Source organism: Chenopodium quinoa, unplaced genomic scaffold (genome assembly GCF_001683475.1).
Source record: "Chenopodium quinoa cultivar QQ74 unplaced genomic scaffold, ASM168347v1, whole genome shotgun sequence".
NCBI classification, from domain to species: Eukaryota; Viridiplantae; Streptophyta; class Magnoliopsida; order Caryophyllales; family Amaranthaceae; genus Chenopodium; species Chenopodium quinoa.
Window position 1 is genome coordinate 2976058 of NW_018742770.1, and position 17291 is coordinate 2993348.

At 36.3% G+C, this 17291-nt stretch overlaps 2 protein-coding genes across 2 annotated transcripts; one reads left to right on the forward strand and one right to left on the reverse strand.

Moving 5' to 3' along the window:
- Nucleotides 1–2085: 2085 nt before the first annotated feature.
- On the forward strand, nt 2086–2889 carry LOC110724505 (glycine-rich RNA-binding protein blt801-like). The gene has a single exon (XM_021903927.1). The coding sequence runs from the start codon at nt 2086–2088 to the stop codon at nt 2638–2640; it is 555 nt and encodes a 184-aa protein (XP_021759619.1). The 3' UTR covers nt 2641–2889.
- Nucleotides 2890–2992: 103 nt separating this feature from the next.
- Nucleotides 2993–7661, reverse strand: LOC110724723 (probable small nuclear ribonucleoprotein F). The gene is made up of 6 exons (XM_021904172.1): nt 7510–7661; nt 5353–5390; nt 4368–4455; nt 4141–4178; nt 3957–4021; nt 2993–3350 (listed from the first exon to the last, which is right to left on the reverse strand). The coding sequence occupies exons 2-6, from the start codon at nt 5356–5358 to the stop codon at nt 3281–3283; spliced, it is 267 nt and encodes an 88-aa protein (XP_021759864.1). The 5' UTR covers nt 5359–5390; nt 7510–7661; the 3' UTR covers nt 2993–3280.
- Nucleotides 7662–17291: the final 9630 nt, after the last annotated feature.

Here is a 17291-nt window from a genome sequence, read left to right on the forward strand (position 1 = left end):
AAAGTAAACATGCATTACTATTTAGATTTTAGTCTATTATATAAAATGTACTTATATAACTTTATTATAAAATTATGAATTTGCATGCATGGACCATGTTGTATGTAAACATGCGTGCACGGGCTGGAAAATCTCATAATAGAAGCAAAGTTGTTTCAGTTAATAACCTAACACGTCATGCTGAACCCATTACATACATATATTTTAAGATGAGAGCAAGTACAAGCTTCGAGTTGAAGATGAATAATGTTAGTTTGGTCCACCTTTTGGGATTTGTTGGTTAGCTCACCAATAACTTTATGTAATCATTCTTATACCAAGCTTATAATTTCTGAGTATAATTATGTTGGCATGCAACATTAAGATTATTTGTAGCAGATTGAACCGTTTAAAAATTAATAATAACTTGTAAGAAGAAGGGCCCTATCAGGTCAGAACCTCTCATAAGTCCTCCCAACTCAGATTAGCGGGATAGGCATTTTGAGAGTGGGGGGAAAGGGTAAGGGAATCTCCACCCCAAAGTGCCTCTAGTGGAGATTGAACCCCCAACCTCAAGGTTTGAAGGTACAATATTTTTCACTAGACCAAGTTTAGCTTGGTCAATAATAACTCGTGTTATTAGTATATGATCCAATGAAATTATTCGGTGGAAGTTAGACTCTGCTACATATTGCATGCTCTTACAAATTAAAAGACCATAACTCATGTAATAAAGATAGATGTTTTCAGGATAAGAAGATGATGAAAAAACTTGTGATTTTGGTAACCCTTTAGCAGTAGAATGATTATTTTTCAGGGGGGCTTGACAAGACTGCAATTAACGTGCTACATAATATACAAGTATGTAATCTTATTCTAGCATTTAAAAAGGCAAAAAATGATGGCATAAATAAAGCACTAATTCATCACAGAATAAAAAAAAAGGCATAAGTCATCAAAATGGTACTTGGATTTTGTCAACAAATCTCTAATTGGATAAAAAGGAAGTGGTTTTTATTTTCTTCATAGAACACCATACAAAGTGAATAGTGCATACCCTAGGAAATGACATAAAAGTGCTATATAGTAGTTATAGTAAAACCCTAAAACCTTAACAATATTATAAATAATGTTACTGTACTAATTACATTGTCCTAATGCTCGAAAAAATGTTGAATGGTGTTAAATAATGACATTATCAATCTAATGTTGCATTGGTACTACATACTGCATTATGTACTAGCTAGAATGCCATTAAATCATTAATTAATTAATTAATTAAATTGATAATTTCTTTCCTTTATTCCCCAAATTAAAATAAGATATATACATGACCCGATTATTAATTTCGAAGAAAATGAGTAAAATCAGTTTTGAAATATTCATCCCACTCGAAGATATCGCGTTTAGTATCCAAAATACCGATCGTTCATATAGATGTTTTTTTAAAGGAAATATATAAAAGTTAGATAACTTTTCTCTCAAGATTATACCCTTACTTATCTAATAAAATTAAATAAAAAAATTTAGCGTCTACATCAGGGACTCGGATTAATGTTTAGATAATCCATAATTTGATAGCTTGAAGCTGCAACATAATCTGCTGCTCAATTGGCTTTCCCGATAAACATGACATGAAAAAAACAACCACAAAGTAAGCCAACAAAATTCTTGGCGGCATTCATTAACAATTGAATTTTCCAAGGACAACGCACTCATATAGTTGATTTATTCCCAAAAACCGGCAAGTACTTGTAGAGTTGTAGTTGTAACTAATCGGTACATTCTACTTGTTACTAACACTGTATGTTCTTGTTATGGTAACGACCTATGACTCTACAAGTACTTTGTGACTTTGTCTGCCCACTTGTATTTTTTTATTCACGAGTGCAATGCAATCTACCTTTCTCTCATCTCTCTCTCTCTCTCTATTGAGGAGTGGGAATGAGTGTAGGAAAAGTATGTCTAGCAACCGTAACATGTAAGCGTTACGTATTATTTGGCCTATATATACTACATAACTTCAGCATGATTTGGCTGGGAATTAAACTAAGTAATCTGATCATGGAGTTGGTAAGAAGCTTAACCCTCATTTTTCTATTCTCTATGGCCTTATTTGGCCTATGTAGTAGCAACCAAAGTGTTAATGCATCCACAACTCAAGCCAATAATGCAACCACCTTGATTGTTAACCTTCAAAATGATCATACTACTACTTCCAATTATACTAAAGTTACCTTAGGGGACAAGAAACGACAGAATGGAGGTGGAGGTGGCGGTGGTGGTGGTGGTGGTGGCGGTGGTGGTGGGGGAGGTAATGGTGGAGGTGGGGGAGGTGGGGGTTTTGCATGGGGATGGGGAGGAGGGGGTGGAGGAGGTGGGGGAGGAGGAGGGGGTGGAGGAGGTGGGGGAGGAGGATGGGGTTGGGGAGGTGGTGGTGCAGGGTCATGGAAGTGGGGCCGATGTAGTGGAGGGGGACGAGGAGGAAGAACACGACATGAAAAGCGAAGATTTGGTCGTGGAAACTTTAAGTTGGGAGAATTTGCACAATGCATGGGAGGAGGAAGGTGCAAGGGAATGAAGCTTGATTGTCCACTTCACTGTGGTGGATTTTGCTACTATGACTGCATAAATAGGTGCAAAGCTCATTGTCGACGATAAGCTTTCGTCTGTGGCTTTGATATATAAGTTCTAGCTAGTCTCAAGATGTTCCCTCCCCTTTTTGGTTTTTGCAACATATGAGCTTGTTTTTTTGGTACTGAATGGCTAGCCATAGCAGTCGACCTAATTGTAGGGACTAAGGCTTTGTCATTGCTGTTGTAGTATAACTAGCTATGGCTGACATTTCTGTTGTCTGTTGTTTGTAAACCCATTTTTGCTTTGCGCGGATATCCACATTCTATTTCTTCAGTCTTGATCTTGCTCCCCTGACCCCTTTCAATCTCAAATATGCTTAATACAAATGTTCTCGTGTATAAGGATTCAATCCGATTATTAAACCAACTAATTGGAATGAGATGAGTTTTTTTGTAATTATATTAGGAAAATCGTGTCCCCAAATTGACAGAACCCTCATTCTATAATCAACTGTTACAATTATACGTAATTTTGCAATGATCAAAATAAGAAGTTTCTATTTTCATGAAAAGTTAACCTTTTACATCAAATGTATCACATCCAGGGAATTTAACAGTTACGCCTAACAATAACCATCTCACATGAGCTTAATAATACTCAATCTTAACTGAGTTTTTGCATGACATTCTATCAGCTGCATCGTGAGCAAAAAGGTTATTCTTCTTCAATCTCTGTCAGCATCCTCTATCTCCTCGTCCTCAGGAACTCCACGGAGATACAGTACGTTGTTGCATCTAAACAAATAGAAAGAAAAAACACAGCATAATTCTAGGGTTAGTCGGTAGACTAGCCAGCTGGGAGAGACCAAAAAAAAAAAAAATTGACATCAAGTTCAAAAAGATAAACGCAATAATGCAATACAGAGTAATGTATTAGGCAGCGTTTGGATAGGGGAAATCTATTCAAACAAAAGAATGACAGATGACAATATGACACCACATTTACTTCCCAATCATTCACCTTCCTCCTCTCCTTCCCTCGATTTACCTGGTTTATTTTCTCTAACTACTTTAGCAAGGAGCCAAACAAAGGAAGCTTAAGTTTGTTTCCTTGTAAATTTTCATTCCATTGGAATTAAGAAATTCAGCTTAAATCGATTTCTTTTTAAATCAGACACAAACTACAAGTGTTTACAGAATTACAGTTAGGGTCTGAAATTGAATTTCATACTTTAAAGTGAGACTGCTTCACCAATATTCTAAGCAATAATGTAGACAGATTAAATCACAACTCAACAGTTGCAATGTCCAAACAGAAATTTTTCAAAAGAGATCCAGAAATAAAAATCCAAACTGAGATATTTATATTTGAACAGAAGTCTAAAAGAAAGCTTTAATAACCTGATGAGAATCTCTCCAAGATCTCCAGTCTTCTGGCCTTCAATATACTCTTCTGTGTTCGCCAGCTGCATGCAAGTTATCATTAAAAAAGATAAGCAACTATGAAAGTCAATAATAGAACACAGATTAGAACATTAAATAATTCTAAGGAAGATGTATCATTACAGAACAGGCAAGTATGTACCTGTAGGTTCATGTACCCATCAACTGACACAAGATAGCCTACAAGATTGCATAGGACAAACATTATCTTATAAATTCTCAAGCCAATAAAAAAATCAAACAAATACGAAACTGCAACAACCAAAGAATTTAAGATATCATCCCCTCTTTTTCTATTCTTTTGGCTTAAAACCCATTAATAATGTTGGACGCGTGAGCAGATATATAGGTGACTAACAAACACATTACCTTTGTACTCCATTCCCCACTTCAGCTTCACAATGACAGGCTTTCCAGTCAGATTGTTCAAGAAAGGTTTTGGGTTAACTGGGACAGTCTGCAACAGAAAGCCAAAAAAACAAAAAGAAAAAGGCTTCAAAGACTGGTAAATCAGAAAAGAAAAAAAAAAAAAAAAAACACACACACAGAGCAATGTGCTAGGTATTTACATAACTTACAACTGAATATACATACAGCAAATGAATAAATGCCCACCCCATCTCCCCTTTCCCTAATTTAATCTAAGTGAGCAGCATCTACAGTACACAGGGTATCATACAAATCAACATTACAAAAGTACCTCTTTCCCCATTTTCGCTAGCAATAAAACTTTCATGCATGCGAAAGACATCGGTTACAGTAATAATGTTTGTTGTATGACAGCAGGACAACAAAGGGTTTACACACAATAACCCATAAGCAATATGAGGGCTATGAAGAAGAAAAAGAACCCAAGGAAAATAAGAGTATTTAACAGTACTTTACAGAGGCATTACAGAACAGCCTGATTTCTGATATGATAAGCAAAATCAAGCGTTTAAAATTCATTAGCAGATACATTAAGGCCAAGACATCACATAACCATCATAACATGACAATAGAATATAGGTATTTGTAGAAAAAAAAATAGAAAAACCCATATATGTTTAGTGCTAATCACAATAAACATGCATTAAACTGCGCAATAATCTTGCAAAATGACAATGGCATACAAATGTCATTCACAATCATGAAATTTTTTTGACATGTTGCATAATAATAATAAATAAATAAAAAACCAACAATATTTTCATATATCAACCAAATCAGATAAACAATCTGCTATGCACTTGGACCCTCTGACAAAATAGACTCTGAACTTGCTATTAAAAACTGCATAATAAAAGACCTATGTATATAAAGATTGAGCTTTGCATATAACACCATCACCAATATAGCTAGAATTAGTGCTTACAGCCATTTTAGCTTCACAATCAACAGCGTCCTGCAATCCTGCGAAAAAATGGGGCAAATGGTTATTAACTTATTGAAAGATGCAATGCACAGCTAAAAGAACTACAAACTTGGGTGGGGAACTGAAACTTCAATATTAATAGAAAAGATAATCACCAAAAAGATAGGGGCAGTCAATTAGCTATCACAGAAATCTGAAATAGCTTCAACTATTAAAACATCAAAAAGACCCCCCAACACACACATACAGAACTAATACAGGGATGAAAAACAGATACAAAAAGGATGAATTTGGGCTTGAGATAAGTATAATAATACAAGGAATTAAAGTGCAAAAGTACACTTGAAACAAGGTACAAAATTACAAATGAATATGTATGTTGGTTAGTGCTCAAAGTCTTCGTACTTGTTTCTGAAGGGGAATTATCCATGGAATAATACCAAAACAACCAACATCAATTCAGTGTTCAGAGATCATTTCATAATATATGGCATTAACATATTTACTTTTCTATGATATAAATCCAATTTCCAAATTGATGGACTCGGGCTTTGATGTAAGTTAAAGTTCAGTTACTTCAGTATATTTATGAAAAGATAGCCTTTGTGGCTCGTGTTACTTCAGATTTCAGAAGCATTAAGATGATGGTAGATTGATAGGGAAGCCATCAAACTACAACAGAACCATTTCTGCAATCAGAAGATAACATTGCACATAAAATTCTACAGACCATCAGATCCTGTCCATTTATCTCAAGATGAAAAGCTGAAAATGGAACTCGTATATATAAAAGGTCATCTCTTACAGAGCATATCAAGCTTCACAATACCTCAAAAATAAAGATTTGAAGTGACAGAGTTAAAGGATTATAAAGAACAAAATTTCATGGTAACTTGATAAGAATGTACCTAGCACATAGATTTTTAACTTAAAGGAATAATAATCTTGTAGCCTGTTGCTTTGCTGGACTAGCAATAAATTGACTAAATACAAGAGATAAAGACCATCAATATGATGAATTCCTCAAAGTATAACGCTTATCCAACATTAAGGATTAACTAGGTGTCAAAGCATAAGTGTCTTGGAAGGGCTAGTAAATAGTTCATGACGAGAAGCAGGTGAAATTAGAAAATGTGGTGAGGCAACTTGGGTTGGCTTTAAAAAAAGCTAAATAATCCCACATTCAGAAGCAAATAGCAGATAGCCAGATAGACACCAGCACCTTTTTGGCATTTGGCCTTAGACAAGTATTCTGTTTCCCACATTCAGAAGCAAATAGCAGTCATCAGTCACCAGCACTTCCCAAGAATGAGGACAAATTGACAAACTAATGAATGCTTAAGGTTCATTCTTTTGCTAGCCCCCCAAGACTTAGGGAGAGAGGGGAGCATAAACAAAAGGTTCAGGATTGCTTCAAAACCTACAGATTAACAATGGCAGGCAGGATGGGCACTGTAGTGTGAAGGGTTGACATATCCATAACAGCATCCAATTTCCGATACCAATACCCTACCATCATACACCATGGCCCAGTAGCCACAAGTATATCCACAAGTTTTTAGCTACTAATTGAGAATTTGAATCTCTCACAGAACAACTTATCCTATGAATATTAACAAATTGCCAACAATAAACACAGAGACAACTATTTATCCCCATCATCCACATTCAAATGCAAAAAAAAACCCGGAATCGTCCAGAAAAAACCCAGCACCAATCAACATTTATTGGTTCAGTTTCCATTCTACTTCCCAACAAAAAGTTCCAGGGCCATCCTCAAGCTAGGTTAAAGAGCAACCTCGCAACTCAGGGAATAAAGGTCCATTTTTATAGTACCATCTAACATCAATTAGTTATAAACAAAATGCTGAAACAATTGAACAACAAATTTCACTCAATTAACAAATTAAGCTCCAAAACCACATAAAATTCTTCTCACTTAATGATATCAATGTAAAGAGCACATAACAAAATTCTAGCAACAAAATCACTCGTTATAAACTGTAATAAGATCAGAAATTTATAACCAAAGAGCTCAATAAACTACCTAACATAAACCCTAAAGTCAATATACTGAAATTTCAAATCAACGATAAACCCTAGATAGTGAAATTGATATTCGATAACTCAAAATAAAACGGAAAAAGAGCATCATACCTAAGAAGCTGCTTTAATGGAGGAGAGATAGCTCAGAAGCTGCTTTAATGGAGAATTCAGAGTATGCTTCAATGGAGTAGAGTTAGCGCCGGAAAGGTGTAGTGCAAAAAGTGAAAAAATTCAAAACATAAGTAGAAGATTAATGACACACATGTAATTTCAGCCGTCAAATAAGAATATCAACGGTTAATTGGGCTGTTCATCGGTCCAAGACCGAAAACCGAAATTTAGAATTTTAAGAACCGAACACCGGATCGATTAAGTTGGGATCGAACCTAGACCAAATCGAAAGAATCGGTTCAAAATCCGGACCGGACCGCTTTGGACCGATTTAAGATTTTTTTTTAAAGAATTCTAAATTTTTATTAATTTTATGGAAAACTCGAAAAAAGTAAAGAAAAACTGTATTTTAACAACTCTTTTTATATGTTTGGTATAAAAAAGCTCACAAAATTAAAGTTTTCTAACCTCATTAAGGATAATCTTAACTAGAGCTGTCAAAAGTTGACCCGACCCGAAATACCGACTCAAACCCGATTATTAACCGACTCATCTAAACCCGAAAAAATGGTGACCCAAACCCGACCTGACCCGACCTAAAACCAAACCTAGACCCAAGTTGTCCCGAGTATGTGATACCGGAACCCGAACATGAACTGACCTGGAGATGACCCGACCCGAATGTATCCCGTAAATTATTGACCTGAATCAAACCCGACTTGAACCGAAATTGACCCAAACCTTAACCGATCAAAACCCGAATTTAACCCTACTTGTTATTAACTTGACCTGAATTCAACCCGACCCGTTCCTAACCCGACCAGAATTTAACCCAATCTGTTACAAACCCGACCCGAAATCAACCCGACTTGTTATTGACCTGACCCAAATTCAACTCGACTTGTTATTGACCTGACCAAAATTCTAGATCTAGAGTTTTTATGGTCAAATTTGACCCTTAAAACCCAAATTTCAAGCCAATTTTGAGGTTTTGGTGGAATTCATGGTATTTCCCTTTAAAAAAAAATTTACAGTGATGTGTGGTTGAATTGGTTTGTTTTAGGCCGATTTTGTGTTGGTAGAGGTCGTGGTGGGCTAAGTGGGTTGGGATCTGGTGGGTGGTGGTGGTGCTGGTGTGTGGTGCGCGTGGACGATGGTGGTGCTGGTGGTGGAACAAAAGCTTGATCCTATTTTTTAGACCACTTGTATTAATTTTATTACTTGTATTATTTTTTTAAATATATACTCCGTATTTTTTTTATGAAAATGTAATACTTACATCAATTAATTATTAATAAAAATACAATCGTTTTTATATATGTATTGTTTGTGTATCAATTTCACTGAAAAAATAAAATAAAATAAAAAATTTATAGCCCTAATGGGCAGCGGTTTCGCGCCAAAACCGCTACCCTTTCTCTTCAAATGACAAGCGGTTCTGAAACACTTGCCATTTAATGGACAATGGCAAGCCCCCCAAGCGCGAGCCGTTCAAACCCGCTTGTCATTGGGGGGTTTGAACCGCTTGTCACTTTGTTTAATTGTAATACCGAATATTTTATGAATTTATACGTAAAATATTTTATTAGCAAATTAAGTTATTTTTAATCTACATAGCTTTAAATTATTAAACCCAAGTTGGTTTTAATTAGACTCTTTTTATGAACCTATAAATACTCTTAAATCCTAAAAGTTTTTTTTTAAAATCACTATACAGTTCAACATTATGCGTTGAGCACTTGAGCCTTCTATTCTTTCGAAAATTCGACTGTTCTTTTCCTTAATATCTTTATTCCACCATTACTCGTTCCAATTTATAATAAGCAAACAGTGAGATCATTGCCTCTTAATTCTTCTTATTTGATGTGCAACAAACCCTTATTATCACTCAACATCATTCCTTCCGAGAAAGACACGTACCTTACACTAAAAACCAAATTGCTCATTAGCCTACCAATTAATATTTAGTCATCCTTCCAAGTTTTATAATGACAATTTGAAGTAGCCTTTTTGATATACATGTCAAACAATTTCGTCAGGGCGGTATCGTACATGCTTTAGAATTTAGATACTTCGTTTATGGTTGTTTATGATCGAAAAGGTAATCACACTATCAATAATCTTGGAGTCGTATGTTTATATTTTTGTCTAGTAATCACACGAATCTTATTTCTTGATTTTATTTGATTATAAATTGTTAGTATTGATTGTACTTTGTATTGTTATATGTAAATTTTATTATTTGTGAATTATATATGATCATGATTTATATGTATATGATTAGTGTGTGGTATTATGTGATTTAATTGTCGCATTGATTGATTGTGTTATTTCTAGGGGGTTTTAATGTTGTAGTTATAGGGAGTATTGTTTTATCGAGGTTTTAGGGTTGTTAATGCAGAGTATTATTTTGGGTTGAGAATTGATTACATTTGGGTAACTAGTATGATTACCCTATAAGAGTTGAGATATACTACGATTGAATCGAGTTCGAATTATTATACTATTTGGGAACATGTGCCAATATTGAGAATTTATTATCATGTGAAAGATTATTTGATCAATGTCTGAGATCAAAAGGTTGAGAATGATTATTTTGTTATTGGTTTGAGGCTCGGCGTTATAGACCTAGTCCTTGGTATGTTGGTAATGAAATAATGATCATGAGTTAAGAATGAGGTATAATCTTTATTATCTATTTTTCTATTGTCCCCTACAGTGGGAATTGGCCCGTATGTGGTCTGGTTTAAGGTGTTTTCTAGTTATTGGGAGTATTCAAGTTTTTATACTTGTTGGTTTTATTCGAATTACCCATGTCCAAGGCTAGGTATAGAACAACGAGCATGGCACACTTATGGGTTATATAAGTTAATTGAGTAAAAGTTCGTATTATTATTCGAGGTTGAGTTGATAAAGGATTTTTCTTCAGAGTACAATGTGTAATGTAGTTTCGAACTACATTGTTTAATTGATCTAGTAATGTTAATTATTATATTATTCTTTGTATTATGATATGTGGTGATTACTCAGCTTTTTTGCTGACGTGTGTGTTATTTTATTTTGCTACTTATGTTTGCGGCCATGTCTTTTTCTTATGGTGGCCCTGCGACGATCTATTTTGGAATTTGTCCTTAATGGTGAGCAGTCGAGTTTGTATAAACAGGTTTGATCAAGTGATCGTAGCTAAAGGGAGCTCAAGTGATCGATTAGTATGCTATAATGATTTGTAAAGTTGTAAATAGCTCACTTAGATTATTGGGTTGTATTTATTAGGATTTTTGTAAGCCTTAACGCTCGACAAGTTGTTGTGTGTGGCGGTAATACCTCCGATTTAGGAGTATGCTTCCGCAATTTTATTTAAAGGTTGTCTATTTTTTCTTTATTTATTGTTTATTATTAGTCAGTAAATCGGGGGTGTTACATTAATCTACTAGTGCTAATACCCTTCGGGAGTCCAATTGGATGCATGGGTGGAACCATCCAATTTGCCTTTAATCGGCCAATTTATCGGTTTACAACTTGCACTGATTTCATTAACTCAAGCCTACCGCGAACATTTATGACAACATATAATGATCAACTATGGTTTCAAACGACATTATATGACCCCGAGATGTATCTTCTAGAATCTCAAGGATTTTCGACACCGACCACGAAACCTCCAAAATTTCTCAAAAAGCGTGGATATTAGCCTTCAATTTTTGAATTTTTTTTTTAACTTTTTTCGCCTGTAAATAAAAATTGCCTAAATGTTTACCATGGTCCCTAATACCCTCCGAGAGTCCAATTGTGTGGGTGGAACCATTCAATTTGCCTTTAAACGACCAATTTACCGGTTTACAACTTGCACCGATTTCATTAACTCAAGCCTACCACGAACATTTATGACAACAAATAATGATCATATATGGTTCCAAATAACATTATATAACCCCGAGATGTATCCCCTAAAATTTCAAGACTTTTTCTCACCAGGCCCCGAAACATCCAAAATTTCTCAAAAAGCGTGGATATTAGTCTTCAATTTTGGAATTTTTTTACTTTTTTTCGCCCGGTAATAAAAATTGCCGAAATGTTTACCATGGTTTCTAATACTCTCCGGGAGTCCAATTGAGTTGGTAGAACCATCCAATTTTCCTTTAAACGACCAATTTAATTACCGGTTTACAACTTGTAAGGATTTCATTAAATCAAGCCTACTAAGAACATTTATGACTACATATAATGATCATATATGGTTCCAAACGACATTATATGACCCCGAGATGTATCCCCTAAAATATTAATACTTTTCTACACCGGGCCCCAAAACCTCCAAAATTTCTCAAAAAGCGTGGATATTAACCTTCAATTTTAATATTTTTATATTTTTTCGCCCTGAAATAAAAATTGCGAAAATTTTTACCATGGTCCTTATTACCCTCCGGGAGTCCAATTGGGTGGGTGAAACCATCCAAATTGCCTTTAAACGACCAATTTACCGGTTTACAACTTGTACCGATTTCATTAATTCAAGCCTGCCACGAATATTTATGACAACAAATAATGGTCATATATGGTTCCAAACAGCATTATATAACCCCGAGATGTATCATGTCGAATTTCAAGACTTTTCGACACCGGGCCTCAAAACCTCCAAAATTTCTCAAAAAGCATGGATATTAGCCTTCAATTTTGGAATTTTTTGACTTTTTTTCGCCCAAAAATAAAAATTTCCGAAATGTTTACCATGGTCCCTAATACCCTCCGGGAGTCCAATTGGGTGTGTGGAACCATTCAATTTGCTTTTATACGACCAATTTACCGGTTTACAATGGCCAATTTAATTAACTTGCACCGAACCCGATTTGAACCGAAATTGACCCACCGTTTTAACCCGTCAAAACCTGAATTTAACCCGACTTGTTACTAACTTGACCCGAATTCAACCCGACCCGAATTTAGCCCAAATTGTTACAAACTCGACCCGAAATCAACTCGACTTGTTATTGACCTAACCCAAATTCAACCCGACTTGTTATTGACCCGACCCGAATATTATTACCATACCTATTACTTACCCAACCCAAATATTCAACCCAATCTGTTACTAACCCGACTCGAAATTAACACGACTTGTTATTGACCCGACCTAAATTCAACCCAAATTGTTACTGACCCGATTTCAAATCACCTTAAATGCAATTTAGACCACCTTATTATTGTTGATTGATCAAAGCATTTTGTCTTGGGTGACCAAGTCAGTCCAGGCCAGAAAAAGAAAGGAGCATCATCCTCAAATTTAAGAGTTAAATATAGTATATATTTGTTGTATGGTCAAAGGAGATAATTATCTTCTTAAATTATAGACTATAGTTCCCTAGTATATTGTCATATATATTATAGTCAATGGAAATAATTAGCTTGATAAAAATGATAATTATCTATTTATAGTTAATTGAACCCGAATATGACCTGACTTGGAAATGACCCGACCTGATAGTAACCTGCAAATTAGTGACTATAACATAACCCGACTTGAATCCAAGAATGACCCGACTTTGTAATGACCCAACCTGATAAAAACCCGCAAATTATGGACTTGAACCGAACCCGACTTGAACCCGAGAATGACCTGACTTGAAAATGACCCGACCTGACTCTAACGCGCAAATTATTGACTTGAACCGAACCCGACTCAAATGCGAGAATGACCCGACATGATTCTAACCCGCAAATTATTGACTTGAACCGAACCCGATTCGAACCCGAGAATTACCCTAACCCGTTTTAACCCGTGAAAATCAGAATTAAACCCGACCTATTGTTCACCCGACCCGAACGTAACTCGACTTGTTATTAACCCGACCTGAACCCGACCCAAACCCGATAAGAAGTATGACTCGACGTGACCCGACTCAAGCATGACCCAACCCAAACCCAACCCGCATAGGTTATGGTATTAATCTGAATTGACCCGACCCATTCTTACCCGACCCAAACCCGATTCGTTTACCCGAATTGACAGCTCTAAGCTAATCTTAACCATTATTTAACGTATCATGCATATTTTTAACAAAAAATCGATCCGTCCAAAATCGGTTTTTATAGGGGTTTGGATTGAACCAAAGACCTGAAAAATAAATTTTCAAACCCGAAGACCGGACTAATTGTCCGGTTCGATGGTCTGGTCCATTTTTTCGGTTCGGACCGATTTATGAATATTACATTCATTTTAGACTTGATCATGGCCCGAATTGGGCTAATGCACTATCTTCAGGCCTTACCTGGCTCTGATCCATTATTTTGGGTCAAAATCTACCGGCTTTTAAGCGCAAATTTTTGGCTAATGTTGCGTTTAGCCAGGAACATCTAGTATAAAAAAAATGAATATCTACTAGAAAAAAAAAAGATGAACATTTATTTCTGAACATTGTATTATATACAAATGAACATTTATAATATAAGAGTAAAATCAAGAGAATATGAAACTTGAAAAAAAAAATTGTACATTTAATATTATATAACTGAACATATCAGTTGTAAATTAAAATGAACCTATGATGTTATTGTCTATTCATCAACATTTTTTTATGCTTCAAGATAAATACCATGTTTTGTTCAATTCTCTTGAATGGATATCATGCAACTGATCATGCAATTGAGCTATATGATTAAATACTAATTAAATAAGTCAGCAATATGTTTTTTTTAATAATGAACAAAATGCTAATGTATAACATTATTAATGCTAATGTTCATTGAACATCATTTATTATAAAAACAAACATTTTATACTACTAAACAAACACACACATATGTATTAATTAAAAAATAAATGAACATTTATTTTTATAAGAATGAATATCATACAACATGAAAATTAACATTTATTTTATAAGAATGAACATTATACTGCATAAAAATAAATATATTGAGAAATACAAAATTATTGTAATATATATTCAGTTGAAAATGTTCATTTTTATTACACTAAATGTTCAATTTTGACGGCGACCTCAGCTAATGTTGGCTGAGGTCGACCTCAACCATTAACTACTGGCTTTTGAGTCAAGCCAGCTTCAAGTCAGGCTAAAATTTGCCCAAAAACCTAACAAAAGTTAAGCTTGGATCGGGACCTACCCAAACTCAAATTCGTTCTTTTGTGAGGCAGGCTGTTTTTTAACAATTCTAAGACCATCTCCAATGGTGAGACTCAAGTGATTATTTTTAGGAGAGAGAGTGTATTTTTTGCAATATATACCAATAAGTTGGTATCTAAACTTAGCAACTCCAAAAGAAAGTTGATAGTTTAGATACACTACTAGGAAACAGGCAAATAGCGACGGACTGGTTCCGACGGACACATTTTTCCGTTGGAAAAGTCAAAATTTCTGACGGATTTTTAATCTGTCGGATATTTCCAACAAATTCAATGATTCTGTCGCAAATTCGTCGGAATTTCCGACGAAATAATAGTCGGAAATTTCGTCAAATTCGTCGGATTTATAGTCCGTCGGAAATTTCCGACGGAATTTTCCGTCGGAATATATTTTTTTTTTTTAAAAAAAAAACCCAAACTTCTTAAAACCCTACACTCCTTTACTCCCTTACATTGCCGCCTCTTTTTACCTCTCTTTGTCTTTCCTCTTCTCTCTCCTCTCCTTATCCTCTTTCCTCTTCATTCTCCCTCTATCTCCTCTCTGTCGTCCTCCTGTTCTCTTCTCCTCTCTCCTCTCATTCTCGATCTTCTCATGGAAAATCTCGCTCGTATCCTCCACCACCACCGGCAACGCTCATCACCAACAACACCACCATCACCGACAACAATTTTCACCACCAACACCGACATCAACAACATCACCATCACCGACAACAATTTTAATCTATTTTCGCCCTTTCTCTTTCTTCTCATGTTGAAAACAAAGGTTTTCAGGTCAAATTCGACCATGAAAACTCTAGATCTAGAATTTTCATGGTCGAATTAGGCCTCTTAAACCCAATTTTGAGGTCATGTGTGGTCGAATTAAGGTGTGTATCTTATTTTTTGTCAATTTTCTTTCTTTAATTTTTTTTTAATTTTTGTTGGTGATTCTGGTATTCGGCGGCCAGGTGGTGGTGGTTTGCTTAGGTTGGGGGGTTCGGCCGACTTTGTGAGGGTTAGGGTTGTAGATCTGGGCTTGGGTATGTGGGGTAGGTTAAGGTGGTGGGACTGGTCGTTTAGGCTTAGGGGGTCTGGTGTGGTTTGTGGGTTCTGGTTTGGTTTTGGTGGTTGGGTAGTAGGTGGTGGTACGAGTAAGGTGGGATAGGTGGTGGCTGGTGGATGTTTTGGTGTGTTGGGCAGTGGGTGGTGAAGTACGGGTTAGGTGGGCTATGGTGGTGGCTGCTAGTGGGGGTAGGCTTTTTTTTTTTTTTTTTTTTTAAAAAGCATTTTCCGTCGGAATTTCCAGCGGATTCTCTCGGGCTTGAAAATCTGTTCCGACGAAGTGATTTCCGTCGGAAAAGTGGTTCTGACGGAATTTTCGTCGGAAAATGTCGTTTTTCCGATGAACTGTATTGCGACAACCAGTTCCGTCGGAAACAGGTTTTCCGACGGAAAACAGGTAGTTTCCGACGGATTTTTTCCGTCCTTATTTCGTTTTTTTCTAGTAGTGATACTCAACTTTGAGTCTCATTTGACAAAAAAACATGGGCCCTTGTCAATATCCTAATATATTTTGTAATTTATTTAGGAAAAATTGCAGAAAATAATATAACCTTAGGCCCGTTCTTTTTTAATAATACAACCTTTTGATTAATTCTCAATAATATAACCTTTGGGGGGTGTCAATTTTAAACAAGACATTACCTGTTGGTAACCTGTTTTTGAAGGTAACCTGACACGTGTCATTTTTTCAATATAATTAATAAATTAAATAATAATTATTATTAAAGAAATAAAAAATGAAAAAAAAAACTCAAACCACCCAACCACCACCACCCAGCCACCTCCTCTCCCCTCCCACTTAACCCCGACCTTCCCCCTTAACCCCAAACCACCCAACCACCACCACCCAGCCATATCCTCACCGTCGGCACGCAGACCACTTCCCCCCTAACCCCGACGCAGACCACCCCCTTAACCCCCTTTCCTTCCCAACCACCACAACAACCACCCTAATCCATGTAGCCGCCACCACAAAACCCCCCGAAACACCACAAAAATCACCCATTCCCTTTCCCAGATCCAGATAACCACCCCCCTCCCCTTTCGTTGCTCGAAAAACCGCCCCCCTCCACTTCCCTATATCGAAAAAAAATCACATCATTGTGTCGTTCGCGTTTTGGTGGTGGTTGAGAAAGGGGAAATCGACAGGGGGAAGGGGGTAATTGGGTCGGTCGGGGTTAGGGGGTTATTGGGTCGGTCGGCGGCGGAGGAGTGATGTTGCTGGTTCAATGTAGAAAGCTCATAAGGTGCTTCAATGGAGGAGACGAAGCTCAAAAGGTGCTTCAATGGAGGAGTGAGAGTAGAGTGCAATGGAGGAGAGAGAAAGGGGGAAGGGTGCGGCGAGGCAGAGTCAGCGTGAGAAGGGGGAGGGGAGAGGAGGTGGCGTGATGGTTGCTGGGATTAGGGTGGTTAGTTTTTGTTCGCCGGGGAAGGGCGGGCTGTCGTGGTGGAAGAGGTTGTTGCCTTTTTTTTCCTCTTTTTTTTTAAATCTAAAATTAATTATTTAAATAAAAAAATTTAATTTATTATTTATACCAATTACCTGATGACACGTGTCATGGGTAACCGGTTTTAAAGGTTACAAGTTTTTTGTCTT